At 39.2% G+C, this 18560-nt stretch overlaps 1 protein-coding gene across 1 annotated transcript in view; it reads left to right on the top strand.

Annotated features, from left to right (window-relative positions):
* Positions 1-815: 815 nt before the first annotated feature.
* Positions 816-18560, top strand: part of ctdp1 (CTD (carboxy-terminal domain, RNA polymerase II, polypeptide A) phosphatase, subunit 1) — a 121326-nt gene continuing 103581 nt past the window's right edge. The window contains exons 1-7 of the mRNA XM_074687114.1: positions 816-1376; positions 2928-3011; positions 8570-8663; positions 9917-10045; positions 13463-13613; positions 14426-14516; positions 17484-17650. Of these exons, the coding sequence (XP_074543215.1) occupies positions 1081-1376; positions 2928-3011; positions 8570-8663; positions 9917-10045; positions 13463-13613; positions 14426-14516; positions 17484-17650 (1012 nt within the window). The 5' untranslated portion in view covers positions 816-1080. The remainder of the gene's footprint in view (positions 1377-2927; positions 3012-8569; positions 8664-9916; positions 10046-13462; positions 13614-14425; positions 14517-17483; positions 17651-18560) is intronic.

Genomic DNA, 18560 nt, shown 5'->3' with positions numbered 1-18560 from the left:
GGGGCCCAGCCAGAGCCCAGACTTGAAACTGATCAAAAATCTGAAAATGTTTGTGCACCAACACTCCTCATCCAACCTGATGGAGCTGAGAGGAGCTGCAGAGAGGAACGGACCAAACTGTCCAAAGAGAGGTGAGCCAAGCTTCAGGCTACTCAAATGGACATGAGGCTGTAACTGCTGCCAAAGGTGACTTATCAAGGGCTGTGAAGACTGATGTACAAGTGATCACTGCATTTTTTTTATTTTAATAAATTTTCAAAAATAATTCAGTAAAACTTTTTTCACATTGTCAGTTGTTGGTGAAATTTTGAGGGAAAAAAATGAATTCATACTATTTTGGAATGAGACAGCAACATTAAAAAAATGTGGGAAAAGTGCAATGAATTCTTAATGGATGCAGTGTGTAAATTTCTCATCCATTTGCAAAACAAACAAAAAAAAGCTTGCTGTGTCTTCATGAGAGATTAGTGGAAAGTTTATATCTGTGTTGCATCATATTACATCACGTAGGTCTTATGGGGACAGATAACCTCATTAACAGAGCAGAGACAAATAACTAAGTTACCTGTTTGAGTGCATGGCTGTCAATATGCACAAAGCAGTGTCAAGTTAGACAGATTCAGTCGAGACGCCACCAGAAGCACTGGATGCCCTGCAAAAAAGAAGCATCTTCATAAAAGGCGGGAATGTAAATAGAAATACTCGCCGAGAAAAACGAAGGCACTGTCTAATAATTTATGTGGTGAGATGTTTATACACGTGAATAAACTTGATGTTCACAGTATTTGAGGGCTTTAATTTGGAACTCAGACTGGTTCCTGTGCCTGGTCGCACGGTGTACCGGATGCAGTGTGAAGCCGTGTCGCTGCAGTGTTGCGCTTTCCTGTTTACGGGCGGGAAGAGCGAACCGAGCTGACTGTGGAAGCCTCAGAGCTCTCACAGGGAGCGCGTTTCTTTTCATTTTGTTTGCAGATAACAGGTAACTCGTCTTCATGATACACCAGGCATTGCGAGATCCAGCGCGTAGGACATAAACGGACTAGTGCTTCAAACTGAGGGGATTTTGGAAGTGAAGGGCAGATGGAAGAACCTCCAGCAGATTCAAGCGGTGGTGGCGGTGGTGCAGCAGCGGAGGGCCCCGCGGTGCAGGTGGCAGATATCCGCTGGCCGCCCGCAGCTCTGCCTCTGCGGCTCCTTGAGTGGAAAGTCAAACCCGGGTCACTCGTAAACGTGGATTCCGTGCTTGCACTGTGTGCCCCTATAAGCCAAGAGAAAGGAGCCGAGGCTAGCAGGCTGCCAGAGAAGAAGGTGAAATCAGACCGTGCTGGAGTAGTTAAGGAGCTATGCTGTCAACTTGGTCAAGTCATCCCCCCCGGGTGAGTTACTCTGCCCGCTTTAATGTTCACAAGCTGAGGGTAAGCCGTGATAAACATGACAAACTTTGTCTGTTTGTCACTTTACCCCCAGTGCCATGATAGCTAACTAACCAGCTAAAAACACAGTGCATGTAGATAAGTTGACGTTAGCTTGTTTGTTAGCCGCTCTCCAACCAACGCGCACAGCACCTCCTCCTATCACTGTCAAGGCGGAAGTATGAGACATATCAATCGTTTCAAAATAAAAGTATATTTTTTAAAACGACATTTTCTTTCAATAATTCAGTTTAAATCTATAATGTATGGGTGCAGTATAATACTTATCAGCTTTGTTGCGATCAGTAGATATTTTTGACCTGTTTTACGGTTAACACTGCATAATTCTACAAGCTAAACTTTGAGAAGGTTTAATTTTGAAGGCGTAAACACGCTGTGTCCGGCCTCGTTTTGTGTGTCTTGGTGCATTTACATTCGCATGTGCTAAATGTGAACAAGCCACCGAGGTTGACTGTAAGAAAGGCTGAAGGTGTTGACACTCCTCATTGTTGTGACCCAATCAACTCATATTGTCAACCTGTTACTGTTTCTGCCCATTAATGTTTTTTTTATTTCTTCTTAGCTTCACCAAAGAAGCTTTGCTGATCTGTTTTTTTTTTCACTATACATTAATAATTAAAAATGTCTACCATGCTCAATAAGAGTGAAATTATTTTAAGCACAAGTATGATATCATCTAAAGCCCTGATCCCTTGAAATAAGCTTGTTACACTTTTAGGGGTTCCTTTTAAGAGTATTTTGAAAGCCAAGGCTTATTATAATGCTGCAGAGTTCTCAATTGTTATTGAAATGTAGTGTTTTAAATAAACAAAAAACATTTAAAATGGCAAAATAACAATACACAGGGTATTAAATAGCTGTAAATAGGGATGGGTACCTTTCACATTTAAAACGATACGGTACTGATTCTCAATGGTACCAATTTTTGGTACTTTTTTGTGTTTATGTGGTAAAAATATATTTTTTTTAATAATAAAGTACACTTTTTTTCAATTAAACATATTTCCTCTTCAGTATATAACCTTGCAATTCTGTGCTCATGTCCAGCAGGGAAGATCGCCTACCCTTCCACTCCATCACAGTCACAAGGATGTATTTAGGTACCTAAACATGGTACCTTTTGATTTCACCTGAATTGATACCCAGTACTTTTGACAGAATTCGGTCGGTACCAATGAAAGTACCTGATTCGGTACCCATCCCTAGCTGTAAAGGATATAAGCTGGTGTGCAATTTACACTGGCTGCTCATTACTACAAATAATAACATGTCAACATGATAACTTGATCTTGAGGTTGTGATCCAATGTTTCACCTTTATCAGGAGAACCTAAGCATGATGTTGAAGTTTACAGAAAAACTTGTGAAGACCAACTGCAAAAACATTGACTTAATGTGTTACTTCACGTGTTTTAAATTTAATTCAGTAATGAACCTTGTCTTAGAAAAGCCTTAAAAACAAGTACTAACACTAATGTTCCCTTTCTTTTCTCAGGGGCGTAATCATCAGAATCGAGGAATGCAGCCATCCAATCGTAATGAAGGGTTTATGCGCTGAATGTGGCCAGGACCTGACTCAGTAAGGAAACACTTTCTTACACTCTGAAGGTCACATGTATGTTTTAAGAGTAAGATTGTGTCTGACATCTGTGTTCACACCTGGATGCTCACAGTACACTAAATCACCTGGAAAAATCAAAGGCTCACAGTCACATCTCCCCACAGTAGTGTGATCTGTAGAATTAATATTCAGTTAAAAAACCACCACTCAGTATTGATAGACCTGTTTAAAATGTGGCGTGATAAAATGCTAAAAAAGGGCTTGATTTATAAGTGTTTGTGTTTTTTTTCCCCATTTAATACCATCAGAGGACACTAGAGGTCATACAGAGAGCAGAGTACAGCTCTGGACGTGTGATTAGTCCTTCTGTCAGAATAAAGTTGTGATGCTCAGAGATTTGATTTGCAATTCACGAGGAACAAGAGATGCACTGATACCGATCCTGGTATCAGGTATAGATGTATTGGTGCCCCTCAAAGCTGGATCAGCATCAGTGAGAAGGGGCTGATCCCTGGTGCTGACCCAGGCAACAGCTGCCTTTTTCTAAACCGGCACTCTTACCTACTTGATTTACAATGTGACCTCTAAAGCACTCTCTTTGTATAGCTGCATTACCAGTCTATAGAGTATAAACATTTACAACTGAATAGATTGTTTTGCAGGTAAACATTAAAACATTTTACAGTTTGGATAAATATTAACTTGGGTAAATCCATGTAATAGTTTTTTTTTTTTTTGCCTTTTGCCCAAAACATACCAGTCTTCTCCCACAGTAGGACATGCAGGTTATTATTCAACACTGGTATCAGATCGGCATCAGTCGAAATCCAAAGCCCAGAACCAGAAAAGTTGGATCGGTGCATCCCTATGAGAAACAAGTCTTCATTACAGGCTACAGTTATTCCACATGAATGTTATAGTATCATATATGAGGGAATGAAAACATCTGCTTCCTCATCTAACATGAGGCCGTGGATCATCTTGGAGCAGCTGGATGACCACCTGTTACAGATGTGAGCACAAGCTGCTTGTTAGCCTTCTTCCTCGTGACACACTCAGTTTGTTTCTGACTCCTGATTCATTTAACACCACCTTGCTAATGGGCTGAAGGTGTTAATAAATATATATATATATATATATATATATATATATATATATATATATATATATATATATATATATATATTTGAAAATTCTTTTTATTATTTTTCATTTTTAAACACAATGCTTAATGCTAGGCCAAGAATTTAAGACATTATAACATCAGAGTCCATCTCTTTAATAGTTCGAAGCACAGGTTGCCAAATCTCATCAAATTTTTGAGTTCTGCCATGCATAGAATAACGTATTTGTCCAGTGTAAAATGTTGCATCAAGTTGTTAATCCATTGTTGGAATGTGGGTTGAAACTTGTCCTTCCATTTTCTGAGGATGAGTCTTCGTGCCACGGGAGTACCAAAAGCTATAATTGTTTTACTTGCAGTATTTAAACCTAATCTGGGTGGTACAATTCCAAAAATTGTGGACGTTGACGAGGGCTCAATGCAAATTTTTACAACATTAGAAAAAAAATTGAAAATTGATTTCCAAAATTCACCCAACCTTGAGCAGCTCCAAAACATATGTGATAGAGTGCCAGCTTCCACCCGGCAACGATCACACACATCATCAATGTTAGACTGTATTCCAGAAAGTTTAACCTTAGACCAATGTAAGCAGTGAACCACTTTAAACTGAATAACCCTGTGTCGTTGACGGATTGTGGATGTGTGAATATTGTCTAAAGCTTTCTGCCACATTTCATCTGTCAATACAATATTAAGTTCCTTTTCCCATTTAGATTTTAATATGTCCAAAGGTTTTAAGTTATAGAGGCTAAGTAAAGAGCACATTTTACCAAAGGTTTCTTTAGACCAAGGAAGCATTATAAAAAATATTATCTAAAAGAATATCTGCGGGAAGGGATTGAAAACCTTTCGATTGAGATGAAACAAAGCTACAGAGTGGAAGATAGCTAAAGAAGCGTGATCGAGGAATACCAAACTGATTTACCAAATAGTCAAAAGTCGCTAAAATTCCATTTGAGTATAAATCTTTAACTATCCTCACACCACAGCTGACCCAGATTTCAAAAGCGTTATCTGTAACAGAAGGTTTGGACATGTTAATCCTGATTAATGGGGTATTTTTTAGCATATCAGTCAGAGAATATGCACGTCGAAACTGGTTCCATATTTTCAAAGAATGCTCCACCACTGAGTTACTGCAGTATGAGGATAATGGTTCTAAAAGGGGCGAGAGACAAGAGGGCATGATGCATGTCCGAGTTGTAATCACTTTGGACCATGATCACCCTGCAGTAGATGAATCCAACACATTCTTAATATTCCCTGACCAGTAGTAAAACTGGAAGTTGGGCAGAGAAAATCCACCACGTTGGCGGTGTCTTTGAAGGTGTTAATATTTAACAAAGAATATTATGTTTAAGTTTAGTTTCACAAGATGCTCCATGTTGAGTAGTTGCAGGCTGCTATTCTAAGCCAACCTCTCAAAATAGCAAAAAGGCTGTAGGCATAGCTCAAAGTGATGAAGTCTTTATCATATAGCCCATGACTAATAATACGACTTTAATATTGAAGTATCACAACATTTTACTGGTTACATTATGACTTACATTGATAACATTGCAGCATGTATCTCATAAGATGGCAATTTTCATCTCGTAACACAAGGAATTTAATCTGATACCATTATGACTTTATTCTTACTCCATCAGAACTTGATTGTCATGACATGACATCTTTTATAAGTTATAGTTTGGGGCTTTTTATGCCTTTAAATCAGAGAGGATAGGACAGTGGACAGAGTAGGAAACAGGGTGAGAGTGGGGGATGACATGCAGGGAAGAGACCACAGGCTGGATTCAAACCCAGGCCACCCCATCATGGGTTGGGACCTAAACAGGCTATCTGCGCCTCATAACACAACTTTAGACTCTTAATATTATTATTTAATTCTTGTGAAATTCTTTCTTTCTTCTTTTAAAATCAGGACTTGAATCTCTTAACATTCATCTTTATTCTTGTAGCATTACAACTTTATTCTCCAAAAACTGCAACTTCAACCTCGTTACATTATTCCTTTCAACTCATAACATAATGACTTTGTCCTTGTGATATTTGGATTTTATTCTTGTAAAAATGTAACTTAAATCTAGTAGCAGGACAACTTTGTTGTTGTTTCACTATGACTTCAATCTCGTATCATTGTGATTTTATTCTTGTGTTTCCTGTGGTCCTGATCCTCCTCTGTAATAAAGGGACTGTGTGAGGGCTGCGTTACAATCCAGTGACAACATCAACACTTGTTTCCATTGTTAGTGTACACAGTGTTGAATCCTGGTAGCACTGAAGATTTAAACAAGTTTTTAATTTTCAAACCTGGAGATTTATTTTACTTGTCAGTAAGGGGGGCATTTCCTGGTTTCACTGTAAACCTTGAAAATTTAACCCAGAAAACAGTTAAAGATTAAGCCTCAAAGCTTCTGTGAAAACCTGTATTCAGGAATTCAGAAGGAGTTTTAATGACTGAATTAAAGATGGGAATACGACACGAGTCCATGCAGTGGAGGACAAATGTGTTCAGACACGCCGTGCATTTGAGAAATATTGGATTAAGAAGCACTCTTTTGTCTTCAAGTGCTGTTTCTTCAAGTACTGTCACAACCAAAATACTGAAAAAAATCCTTAAAAAATTTTTTAAAAAACTTTTTGTATGAGCTAGTTAGTGTTTTTTCTTTATTTTGTTTAGAATTTAGTTTAGCGTTTAGACTTTTACTATTTTTAAATCAATTAATTTTGATTTGATTATGATTACATTTTTGTTAGTATTCCAGGAGTTTATCATTCCTTTAGTTTGGGTGTTTTGTTTATTATTTGTTTAAGTTGGGCACAGTGGCACTATAGGTTATTTAGGCGCACAGTAGGGACCAGCATGCACCTGGGTGGGCAAATGGTTTTTTACCGGAGCGGGACAGACACAGGGATTTTTCCTTTGTTCTGTGTGTGCTTGATTTCTGGTCAAATAAACCACGTTTTTGTAAAAATTGGACATTCGTTTGGACCTTACGTTTTTTCCCATCTGTGTACACCACAACCCACGGTGCATGAGTGGCCTTTTGAGCCTTTTATGAAAGAGTTTGTTTGAAACTTTTCGTTGCCCTTTTTTTTTTGGACAAACGGCCACTACACTCATAATTGATTGGTTCCAGTAAAGCAAATTAGAAATATTGAGTACTGGGTCATTTTGGTACCACTGATCCACTGATGAAAGTCAGGCTTTTCATTGACAGACAAAATTTTTGTTGCCATGCTTCATGGCAACTTAAAGCCAGCACACCTGAAAGTTCTTTAGAGACAAAAACGTCTTAAACAAGAAACCTAACACAGGAAACATGTCTGAAGATACAGACTCTCAGCCAGGAAGGGTACGGCTGCCTCCAGATATCCAGGAAGTTCAGATGCAGATCTTAAGCAGGTGGATCCACTCTGCAGAAACATAGACCAACCAACAACTTGGAAGACAAACCAACATCTGTGTGTAAAAGAGTTTCCAACTTTTAGATAATGGCTTAAGGTCCTACAAGGCTGTCAAGAAGCCCCTGACCAAAGAGAGACAAAGGTTAGCCCCAAGCACACAAGAACTAGACCACCATCAGAAGACTCTGTGGTCAGATGAATCCAGTTTCCAGCTTCTTCTTCCTTCTGCTGATGTGAGGGGACACAGAAGACCAGGCCAAGCTCTATCTCCAGCAGGTACAGGACCCTAAGTCAGCGTGGTGGAGCAGGATCAGGGTTTGGGGATCCATGAGAGCTGATGCCGTTGGTCATCTCCCTGTCTGTGACGGCTCATTGAAGTCTGACAAGGACCGAACCACTCTCCAAACACACATGCTCCGTTCTGCACATGCTCTGTTCCATCCAGGTCCAAACTGGATGTTACTGCAAATAAAGCCCCTCACCACATCCAGGACCAGGAGAACTGCAGGAGCACAGGTCTTAGAGTGGCCAGCTCAATCTCTGGATATGAGCCCTGTTGAAAACCTGTGGATTATCTAAAGGCCTGTTTCAAAGCTCAGAGACTTTAGATGAACGAAAGCAGTAATTTAAGAAGAATGGGTCAAGATGAGCCTTCAACGGTGTGACAGGCTGATGGGAAACATGGAAGCTAGGATCAGAGCTCAGAATGACGAAATATCTATTTGTTGATGTGATGGTTTAATTATTCGTTCAATTTTGAACTATCTTTTCATTTGTTGACTTGAGTTGTATTATTTTTTGTTGCAAGCATTAAACAAACAAAAAAACACTGCTATTTCTCAAACCTGGGAGCAGTTTACCATCTGTCAAAGTGATAATATTAAGTAAAAAAAAGTGTTTTGGGACAAGCAAGAGCCATCACACTTAGTCTGTCAGGTTTACTCTGCTGCTCTGTGTTTTCCAGCTGTAACATGCCAGAGATGCTAAAGATACGTTACCCACTGAATGTCTGACTCCCACTCCGTTCTCTGTCTCGCAGGCTGCAGAGCACAAATGGGAACCAGCAAATTCCCATCTCCACAGCAACGGTCTCCATGGTGCACAGTGTCCCTGAGCTGATGGTCAGCTCAGAGGTGAGTCATGATGGAGGTACCTGAAAGCTTGGGCCAGTGGGGCAGACATACTTCACATCAGAAGATCTGTTTGTGTGTCTCTGTGGAAGCAGAGAGTGTACTGATCTGTGGGGGACCAAAACTGCCAAAATAAAGAAGACAAAAAAATAAAGTGAAAATGAAATCAAAGGTAAATATTATATGCATAAGTAAATGAATAAAAGTAAAAAGTAAGTACAAAAATAAATGTGGAAATAGAATTTGATATCAATAAATATGTAAACAAAATCGCTCGTATTTATTTATTTTATGCGGCAGACACTGTCAAATGAGGGGGCGGTCCTAAGTGTGTCTTGGGTTGAACTGTTTGCCTATTGGTGGATCCAAAAGTGAGTGCAGGAATGGACTCGATCTACCTTTATTCATATTTAAATATGTATTTATTTTATATTTTGGTTTTATTTTCACTTTTATTTATGATTAATTTTGGCAGTTTTGGTCCTCCATACTGACTATCACATCCATACATTTCTATGAACTGCAGAGGAAGTTCAATCTTCAGATCAAATTAGTCTCTAATTTAAAAAAGCATCCTTTTTAGATAGATAGATAGAAGATAGATAGACATATAGATAGATAGACATATAGATAGATAGATAGATAGATAGATAGATAGATAGATAGATAGATAGATAGATAGATAGATAGAAACACCCTCTCGTGCATGAAGACACAGCTCATACGTGCATTTTCAGACAGCTCCATCATTATAATAACAGTAACATCAGCACTTTATTAACAGACTTTATGTACAGATCTGTTATTTTTAGCTCATTCAGAGCAGAATTGTTCTTTTGGTCTCTGAAAAGTTTTAGCCTAACATCTTCTATAAGTGTGAACACCAGCCCCAGCCCTCAGCAGACGGTGAATACTCCTCTCTAACTGTGCTGTGCTGTTAGCTGCAGTGTAAGTCAACATACTGTTTTTCTGTAATGAGGCTCATTTGAATAGAAAAGGCTCTGTTTTGCTTCAAATTAATGCTTAATTTGAAATCACTGCAGAAATCACTGACAAACAGAGGAGCTGTTTTGGCAGCAGTGCAGTTTGTAGATTATTTTTAAAGTGACGGGAAACTAAATCAAAAAGGTCAAACGGTCAGCTGATCCAGACGTGACATCATCAAATAAACCCTGTTCACTGTTAATAAATCACATGTTTTTATTAGTAATGAGAGATAGAGACAGTTCATTCATTGCTTCCTCTCACTCCAACAGCAAGCAGAGCAGCTGGGTAGAGAAGACCAGCAGAGACTCCATCGGAACAAAAAGCTGGTCCTGATGGTGGATCTGGATCAGACCCTTATTCACACTACTGAACAGCACTGCCAGCGCATGTCCAATAAGGTATCTTTCTATTCTGTCTCTGTTGAAGTCTTTGGATCAAGTCTGAATAAATATACATCAAAATTTTAAAATGTCATCCAAAAACTCTTCTACTCTTCCTGATTTCACACACTGAGGGTCAAAGTTTAACCCTAATCTGTAAAATGTAACTTTAAATATGTTTAACCATGAAACGAGGAACTTTAAAGGTCTATTTTCTCCTCTAAAGAGACTTTTTCAGCAATAACAGAACAGTGTGTGGGTTCATACCTGTTTGCTTCTCTTACTGTGGTTTTAGTGGGGACGCCACCGTTAGGAAAGCAAAGCTTGAACCACTGCAGCATCAGTCTAATACACACCTACACATTTGGTGTTCTGGCATCACATTGTGGAAAACAGATCAAACATGTTTTTGTTTGCATTTATTTTGGTATTTTTGTTTATATTTTGATGATAATGGATGATATATGACTCAGTTTGGAGAGTGTGCGTATTTCTGATCATACACATGCACAATGTGAGGCCAGGGAGTACAGCAGGACAGTTGTGGAGGGTGGTGTTGTGTGTGGTGAGCAGAGAAGACAGAACTATTACTACTACTTTTCAAACAAGTAAACCAAAGACTTACATTTAAAAAAGGATGTTTTACTATTAACTTGTTCAGTATTTTACTTGATCATTATTTTTTTTCCTGTATTGATCGAGTAAAGAACCACAATTTACATGTGAGAGTTAAGCAACGTTTGTTTTCAATATTTGAATAACAAGTGCTAGGGAATGTAAGGTAAAAAAAAAAAAAAAAAAAATCAAAAGAGACATAAATAAAGATCAAATGCAAGCTGTTTTAATTGCTTTTTTAGAGTACTGAATTGATTGACTGTTGTAGTGGCAAATCCTGCCATAAGTTAAAAAGCTACCAGATTGAGAGGAGCCTTAGCTGTTGTCCTGACGCGTGTCCACTCTTACACTTTTAAAAGTAAGTCTAGTTCTCACGAATCTGGTCCATGATCCATTTATTTTACAGATGGAAGCTCCATTTTTGTCATTCATTTTTTTAGGAACCTCATTCCACAAAAACAAAAAAAGACTTTTTCCATGACACGGTCACAAAACGTTTGGCATGAACTCCCCTCACCCTGCATGAAACAAAAGACTGACCCCCACACCTGCACTGACTGCCCTAATAAACAAAACTCCACCCACAACCAAACACCTCAAACTGGCTAAAATAAATCTATGAATCACTATAAACTACCTACTTAATTGTTTCAAAGCTAATAAATTTAAATGAATTTGATCTCTAGAACTTAAAACAAAAAACTCATATCAACTTGTAATTGATTTTCTCTGCAAGAAACAATTTAAAATGGCCTCTACAAATGTATTATTTGAATTCCCTGTAAAAAATAGAAAAACTAAAAAACAAGTACGTTTTATTTTTCTGAGCCCAAACTGCATAAATTTCCACAGTAATACCTCAAATACTCCAGATACTTCTATAGTCTGACTCTGTCCTGTTATGTGCTGACTGCGTCCACTCTCATCGGCTGCATGTTCAGTCCATCAAGCTGTATGACTGACAGACAGCTGGAGTCACAGGCTGAGGAGTTCCTGCTCTTCCCACTCCAGTGATAAGTCTCTCTTCATTCATGTTGGGCTTTTAAACCTCAAAGCTGTTGACTCCTGGTCTGACTCCACTCATTATGGCTGTTTATCATCATAGTCAAGCTAGATATGAGCTGATTTTAACACAGTTTGTTTTATTTTGAAAGTCTCTGGATATTTTTAGGTAGTTTCTGGTCACTACTTCCTGTCCTGCTCGATCTTCCCTACGCTGAATTAATGCATCACAGCTCCGCGTCCGTCAAAAATAGGATGGCTGAGTATTACCTGTGACACGACAGACAAACCACGCAGACGGACTGCAACAGAACAGATCCATTGATTTAAATAAAACCTATTAGATCAGTTTGTCATGACGTAATGCAGACACACTGCAGATGCATACAGTGTATTTTAGCGGTAAAACAAAATCTTCCTCCATATTTTAAAATACAATCACATAGTTGTTGCCAGAAATCCTTCACAGCTGGATTTAACAAGACTCCCTCTGGGGTTCTGCCCTGTCCGCCATCTTTGGTGTTCACACACAATGAATCTTGGGATATGTGAGGCTAAGAAGCAATACATCCTTCATGCCACCCAAAAAGAAGGCTGGATTCAGGAGGAGCCTTTGAAGAGGGACAGCCTTCGACCCACCACTGTCATATAATCTGTCTACAAATTCAGCCTCCGTGGGCTGCAGCCTCTGAATTGGGACACAGCTTGAGTGTTGCCAACTTAGTGATTTTGTTGCTGTATTTAGTGACATTTTGCATCCCCCATCCTTTTTTTTGAGAAAATGGAAGAAGCTACAAATCTTAGCAACTCTTCTGGAGTTTAGAGGCATTAGAATATGTTTTGATCTTACTCTCCTCAAAGAGCAGCAACTGCAGCTGCCATAATAAATTTGTAGTTCCAAATGTCTTTACAGTGTTTTACCTGTTTTCTGTCCCTCTCATGATGTTATTCCTTTCTCCTACAGCATTTGTGAGAATTACATGCATAGGGCTTATTATATACATAAGGCAATGGTGTCATTTAGCGACTTTTAGCAACTTCTGGGACAGCCAATAGCAACTTTCTTTTCTGAGAAATTAGCATTTTGAAACCAGCAGTGTTTTACTCACCTTTAATGATGATTTAAATCTCAAACAGCCTCATTCTTTCAGGTTTTACACAACTGCACATGACAGACCTGATTAAAAAAACTGTAAACAGTGGATTAATGGGATATATGGTATTCTAGGGTGTTTAAAACAACTGCAGTGTTTACTGAAATGAACTGAAAACAGAAACTACAAAACCAAGATGGTTGGATTTTATGAACAGTTCCACCCCTCAACACCATACAAGCTCTTTCTGTGCAGAGAAATCAATAACTGTAATGACTTTTTGGAATATTTCAGGGCCAAAGATAAAACTGTGTTGGATTAAACTTTGTTTATTCATCTAGTTTTACCAGGTTAAAAAGCAGGGATGTGTATAAATTGGAAAGGCTTTTGCTTCAAAGTAAAATAATGACTAAGTTTTGGAGATGAATAAATAACTTGTCCCAACTTTGGCTTTTCCTGTAAAGTTCACCCCAATCTTCTGAGAATAAAGAAGCATAAAAAAACCCTTTAATGTTTTTAGGCCATCAAACCTAACTGAGCCCAAAATTCTAAGACGGGCTACCAGTGTCCTCGTCCCTACAGCGCAGGTCCTCCTCCCCTCCCTGGTGTTTCTGCTGTAGAGTGATTTACTGTCAGTCATCAGGTTGAATTTGTGTCATGTGAATTAATCTGTCCTTTGTGAACTGACTGTGTTAACTGTTAATACCTTTGTCATTTCCTTCAGGGCATTTTCCACTTCCAGCTCGGGCGTGGAGAGCCCATGCTTCACACCCGGCTACGCCCACACTGCAAAGAATTCTTGGAAAAAATTGCCAAACTCTATGAGTTACACGTCTTCACGTTTGGGAGCCGTCTTTATGCACACACTATTGCCGGTAAAGGACTCTTTTTTCTGAATTTAGCTGCACATTCTCATATTTTAGGCATTATTTATATTAATCCATGATTTATTTATATCTAAGTCCAGCAGATTTCTTGTAAAAAGTTTGAAAGTTGAAGAAATCTCTTTGGCTGTTGTACTGCCCCCTTTCGCCCATGAGAGGGCAGTGTTTTCTAAGGTTTAGTATCCCAGCTGTCGATGTCTCACTGGTTGAAAAAAGGATCTCTGTCGTTTTCAGGAGGCAGGGGGCTAACTTTTTGGAGCCCATGTACAGACTGTTAATATCTAACCCTGAACTGATCCTCCAGAACACTTTTAGCAACATTTGGCTTCTGACTGGTCTCAGTTGGTGCTGGTCCATGGTTCAGGGCTGGATGAGGTTGGAGTGTAGGAAGTCTTCGTATGCATTTATTTTGGTCTCTGTTATATATGCTCTCACTTGGTATTCAGGCTGCAGCTGTCATCATATTCTCTATAACTCAAGCAGCCTTGTTCTGCCTCCGTATAATGAATGTTTAATGCATTTAGAATTGGATTTTACTACAGCCCCTGCTGCATGTGGGTTAGTCGGTTTTAAAGAAGTGCTCCAGCTTTTCTTTTGGGCCGCTTCTCAGTGAGCCAGAGTAGATTTCCTTCTGTCCACACTTTCATCAAAACTTTCCTCTGCTTTATTTTCAGGCTTTGTTAGAAAGCCTGGGAGGTTTGTCTTTATTAAGAGGAAAATTTTGTGGAAAGAAAGAGAAGACACCAAAGTTAAATTGGATCCTTTTTCTTATTTATTTCCCCTTTTTTATTTTGCTTTTAAAGGTTTCCTGGACCCTGAAAAGAAGCTTTTCTCTCATCGGATCCTTTCCAGGGATGAATGCATTGATCCTTTCTCTAAGACAGGAAATCTGAGGTAAGACCTGGCTTCTGTTCAAGAGAAGAATCACACAGATTTATGAAATGCACCTGACCAGGCTTTAAACACCAGCTGACACAGGTTTGTTCAATGCACAGAGCTCTGGTTACACCAAGACACATCAGTTGGGCCACTTCTTTGTGTAGAATGATAGTGTTCATGATTAAATCCTTTTCCTCTTGAGCAGCAGCTGCTATCAATAACATCACCACTGTCTGGTTTTCTGTGCAGCCCTCAGCTATTGAAATATTAGTTTAGCTTTTTCATGCATGCACATTTTAATTTCCACACAATGAAGTTTGATTTCTGCAGCACTCATTCAGACTCATAGCAGGTAAAAAAAAGAAATGATGTAACTGAGTGGTTTGTAACACGCAACAATTGGTTGTGACAGATCTGTACTTTGGTGTTAAGTTTGATGTCTGAGACTGACAGCACAGGAATAATTTACATCTGTTAAAAGCTGCTAACTGGCTGAAATGGTGTGCACTGACTGTTGGTTGTTTTGAGATAGAGATGATTGAGATGAGTCAACTGTAGCTCCATAAAAAAACTCAGCTGATGCAATGATTAATGGATTCAAGTTCTGACAGATTTTCAAAACAAAAGTCCCTAGTTTAAAACATTAGAACACCTTTATTCTGACTGAACTTTTTCAGGTAGTTTTTACTGAACACTACACAAACAGCTAATTAAAGTTAAAAAAAAAAGAATGAATGAATATTCAGGAATGCAGGGGAGAGAGGAAAGTCCTGATCACAAAGAATCTGTTTGAAGCTACAGGATACCTAACACGTGGTTACTTGTTACTACCTTTCTCTGGTTCCAATATATGACAGACCTGAGTAATGCATTGTTGTCTTTATTCAAAAAGATTTCAACCTGTTAGTTGAAATTTTATGTATCAGAAGTACTCGTGGTATTGGCAAGAACCTCACGATATGATACACATCACGATACTTGGGTCACGATACAATATTATCACCGTATTGTGATATATTGTGATATTTACACAGTTAACTATTTATTGAAAACAACTTTTGTCACTTAAACTACTGTGACATTAAACTAGTTGCAGAGAAATGACTGGTGAAAGACATGGTCATTTGGTGAAACTGTTAGATGTCACTTGGTGTAACCATAGACTGTATGTAGAGTGGACAGCGTGGCGCTGCCATTTATCATTGTTCGGTTTTGAAGCCAAAATACCGCCGTTTCAGGCGCCACCATTGACAGCAGTTTGGAGCCAGAGTCTGTGCAGTAGAGACGATGAGGGATTCTGGGAGAATCTGAGTGGAGCCGGGTGACAAAAATTATTATTTTTTCTTTCGAGAGTTTAATCACTTCTTGACTCTACCTCCCGACATATTTTACAATCCCCCCCAAAAATTCACGAGAACGGCAGCTGTCAATCATCGTTAAACATTACGTACAGCCTCTTTTTTAATCTTGTATAACTAAAGAAAACAAACTTTTCAGAAAAAAGAGGACTTGGATACAAGACAGCTTCAAATCACCACAACAATCTGACATTAGAAACATTTCTACAAGGTGTAATAATTTTTTAAAGTCAGCCAGCCACCAGAGGGAGCAGTTTTTGTGGAGACGTCACATCGAGCCGAGCAAGCGGATTTTTTTTTTTACGGTCTATGGGTGTAACCAATGTTATCATAAAAAAGCTAATATTGCCCAAAACATGACTATGATTATTATTTTACCAGTCTCCTACACTGTAGAAATAAAACTTCAAATGATTTTAAACTAATGACCCGAGAATAGAGAGAAAACATTCATGTTTACGGCATCAAAACCCACATCATCAAGTTTAGGAATAAAATATTTAGGGATTATGTTTTCTATACAGTTTATGGGCAACATACAGAAGAGTAGCTCTTTGGCGCCACCTGCTGCAGTGGAGGTGCTTCCAATTCCACTTCCAGCCTGAATATATGACATTTTATTTTAAAAAAAGTATCAATATTAAGAGTTTAAATTTATAGATATATTATCACAAGTGAAAGTATCACAATATATTGCTGTATCAGTATTTGTTCACACCTCTAGTATCGGTACTCGGTGAGTACTCCAGGAAGTGCCCGCACTGGTATCAGTGTGAAAACAAAAAAAGTGTTATCGAACATTCCTGGTAAAATTTACATCGTGCTGCTTCACTTCCTCTAACTACTTCCTCCCTCACCCTACATCCATTTCCACCCTCCTCACTCCTGCCAGCTCTGGTGCTTTAGCCGAACGATTAGTGAGCATCTCTGCTCCACCATGTGTCGGCTGATTGTTCTCTGCCTCCTGTAATATTCAGTGAAAATTGAATCTGCAACAAACGTGGAGAAATTTTAATGGAGACAAGGTCAGGTGAATTGGAAATGCTGCACTGCACCATCAAGACTTCAAACCATCCCCAGTAGCTACCGAGGAATGCCTGACGAAGTCGCTCCAACACTTTCACATTCCTGATTTTGTGCATATAAGTTAGCTGGATACATTTCCCTAAAAAAAGGTGGAAATAAAGAAAATCTGAAGTCACACTTGGCACCTTTTATCACGTCCTGCAGCCCTGTTTTTTTGTCACAGATTAAAAACTACTGCATGACTCATTTGGCTTTCTAACAAGGTAATAAAGACAATGTTTTAGCCCTCTCAGCATCTGTATCGTGGACATTGTGTTAGCATTGTCAGCGGCTTTAGACGAGCAGAAAGAGTAGAGATCTGTTCACTCAGAGAGTTGCGGACGAGCAGGAGTCAGTGACATATTCTTTGCATGTCAGAACATCAACACAGACAGTCCAATGAATGCCTCTTATTGTGGTTCACAGCAGAATAGCATCTGTCATTGCTTTACTCCAACCAGAGAGAGAACTTAGCTGCCAAATCAAGAGGAAAAGTTTGCATATCTGTCAAAAGCCTTTGTCAAATTTCTGAGAGACTTCTGCACAATCCTCCTGACAGGAATCTTTTCCCCTGTGGTGACTCAATGGTCTGCATCATTGACGACCGCGAGGATGTGTGGAAGTTTGCACCTAACCTCATCACTGTGAAGAAATACATCTACTTCCAGGGCACAGGGGACATCAACGCCCCGCCTGGATCGAGGGAAGCTCAGATGGCAAAGAAAGGTACAGCGCCTACACGTCTTTGACAACATCACAGGCAGTTTATGCAACACTGAAGATCAAGTGGGCACCCAAAAATACAGAGTCCTCTGATTATTTCCTGCTGCCTTGTGCAGATCACTGAGAGAAGCTCCTCTAGATGCAGTGACCTAGTAAGTGAGACCAGTTGAGTCACTGATCCTCGTCTGCCCTCCTCAGTTTAGAGCCTGAATGCTGAATGTGACAGAGTCCATTACTTTGACTCAATGAAGGCACAGAGTGTATCTGAGTCTCCCTGAACTCTAACAGGGAGGACTTCTACACAGAAGCTGATCTGTGTTGCACCAAGGGCCTGTTCTACTTTTATATGAACAGCTTATGGTTTGCTGCTGTCTGTGTACGACTTGAAAAGGGAATCCTCAAAAAAGCTCAGTTTTAATCCCATCATCCTCATCATCCTCATCATCATCACAGGAAACAAGCTGTTCGAAGCCAGCCTGAGTGTCTCCCTTGGGGCTGTTGTAGGATCCCCTTATTTACTCCCACACTCAGGCTGTCACATCAATTAGTGAGAACTCCAGGTTGCCCTGATCCCATGTTACAACAGCTGCCAGGCTCAGCAGTGGTCCTCATTGTTGATAAATTCTTAAATAGAAGTAGAGCTGGCCTTGTGTAGAGAGACACAGGCTACAGGAAGCCTAGAACAGATTCAGAATCAATACAAACACAGGATTTCTTAAAGAGGGGGTATCCTGCTTTACCATATTTCATTTTTATTGCTTTATTTTAAACATGGACATAAAGTAACAATCCTGGATGTTCATACAGGATGTGTGCAGATTTTCAAACCTCTGCATATTTATATGTTGTAGAACAGTACGAGTAATTGTGTAATCGAGTACTTGAATATGCACCATTAAACCCATTACTCAAG

The sequence above is a fragment of the Halichoeres trimaculatus genome, unplaced genomic scaffold (assembly GCF_033239565.1).
Source record: "Halichoeres trimaculatus isolate MK-OKI-2021-1 unplaced genomic scaffold, fHalTri1.1 fHalTri1_scaffold_14, whole genome shotgun sequence".
In the NCBI taxonomy this organism is placed as follows: domain Eukaryota; kingdom Metazoa; phylum Chordata; class Actinopteri; order Labriformes; family Labridae; genus Halichoeres; species Halichoeres trimaculatus.
Note: the sequence above shows the minus strand (reverse complement) of the source record. Positions and strands in the feature narration are given on the sequence as shown.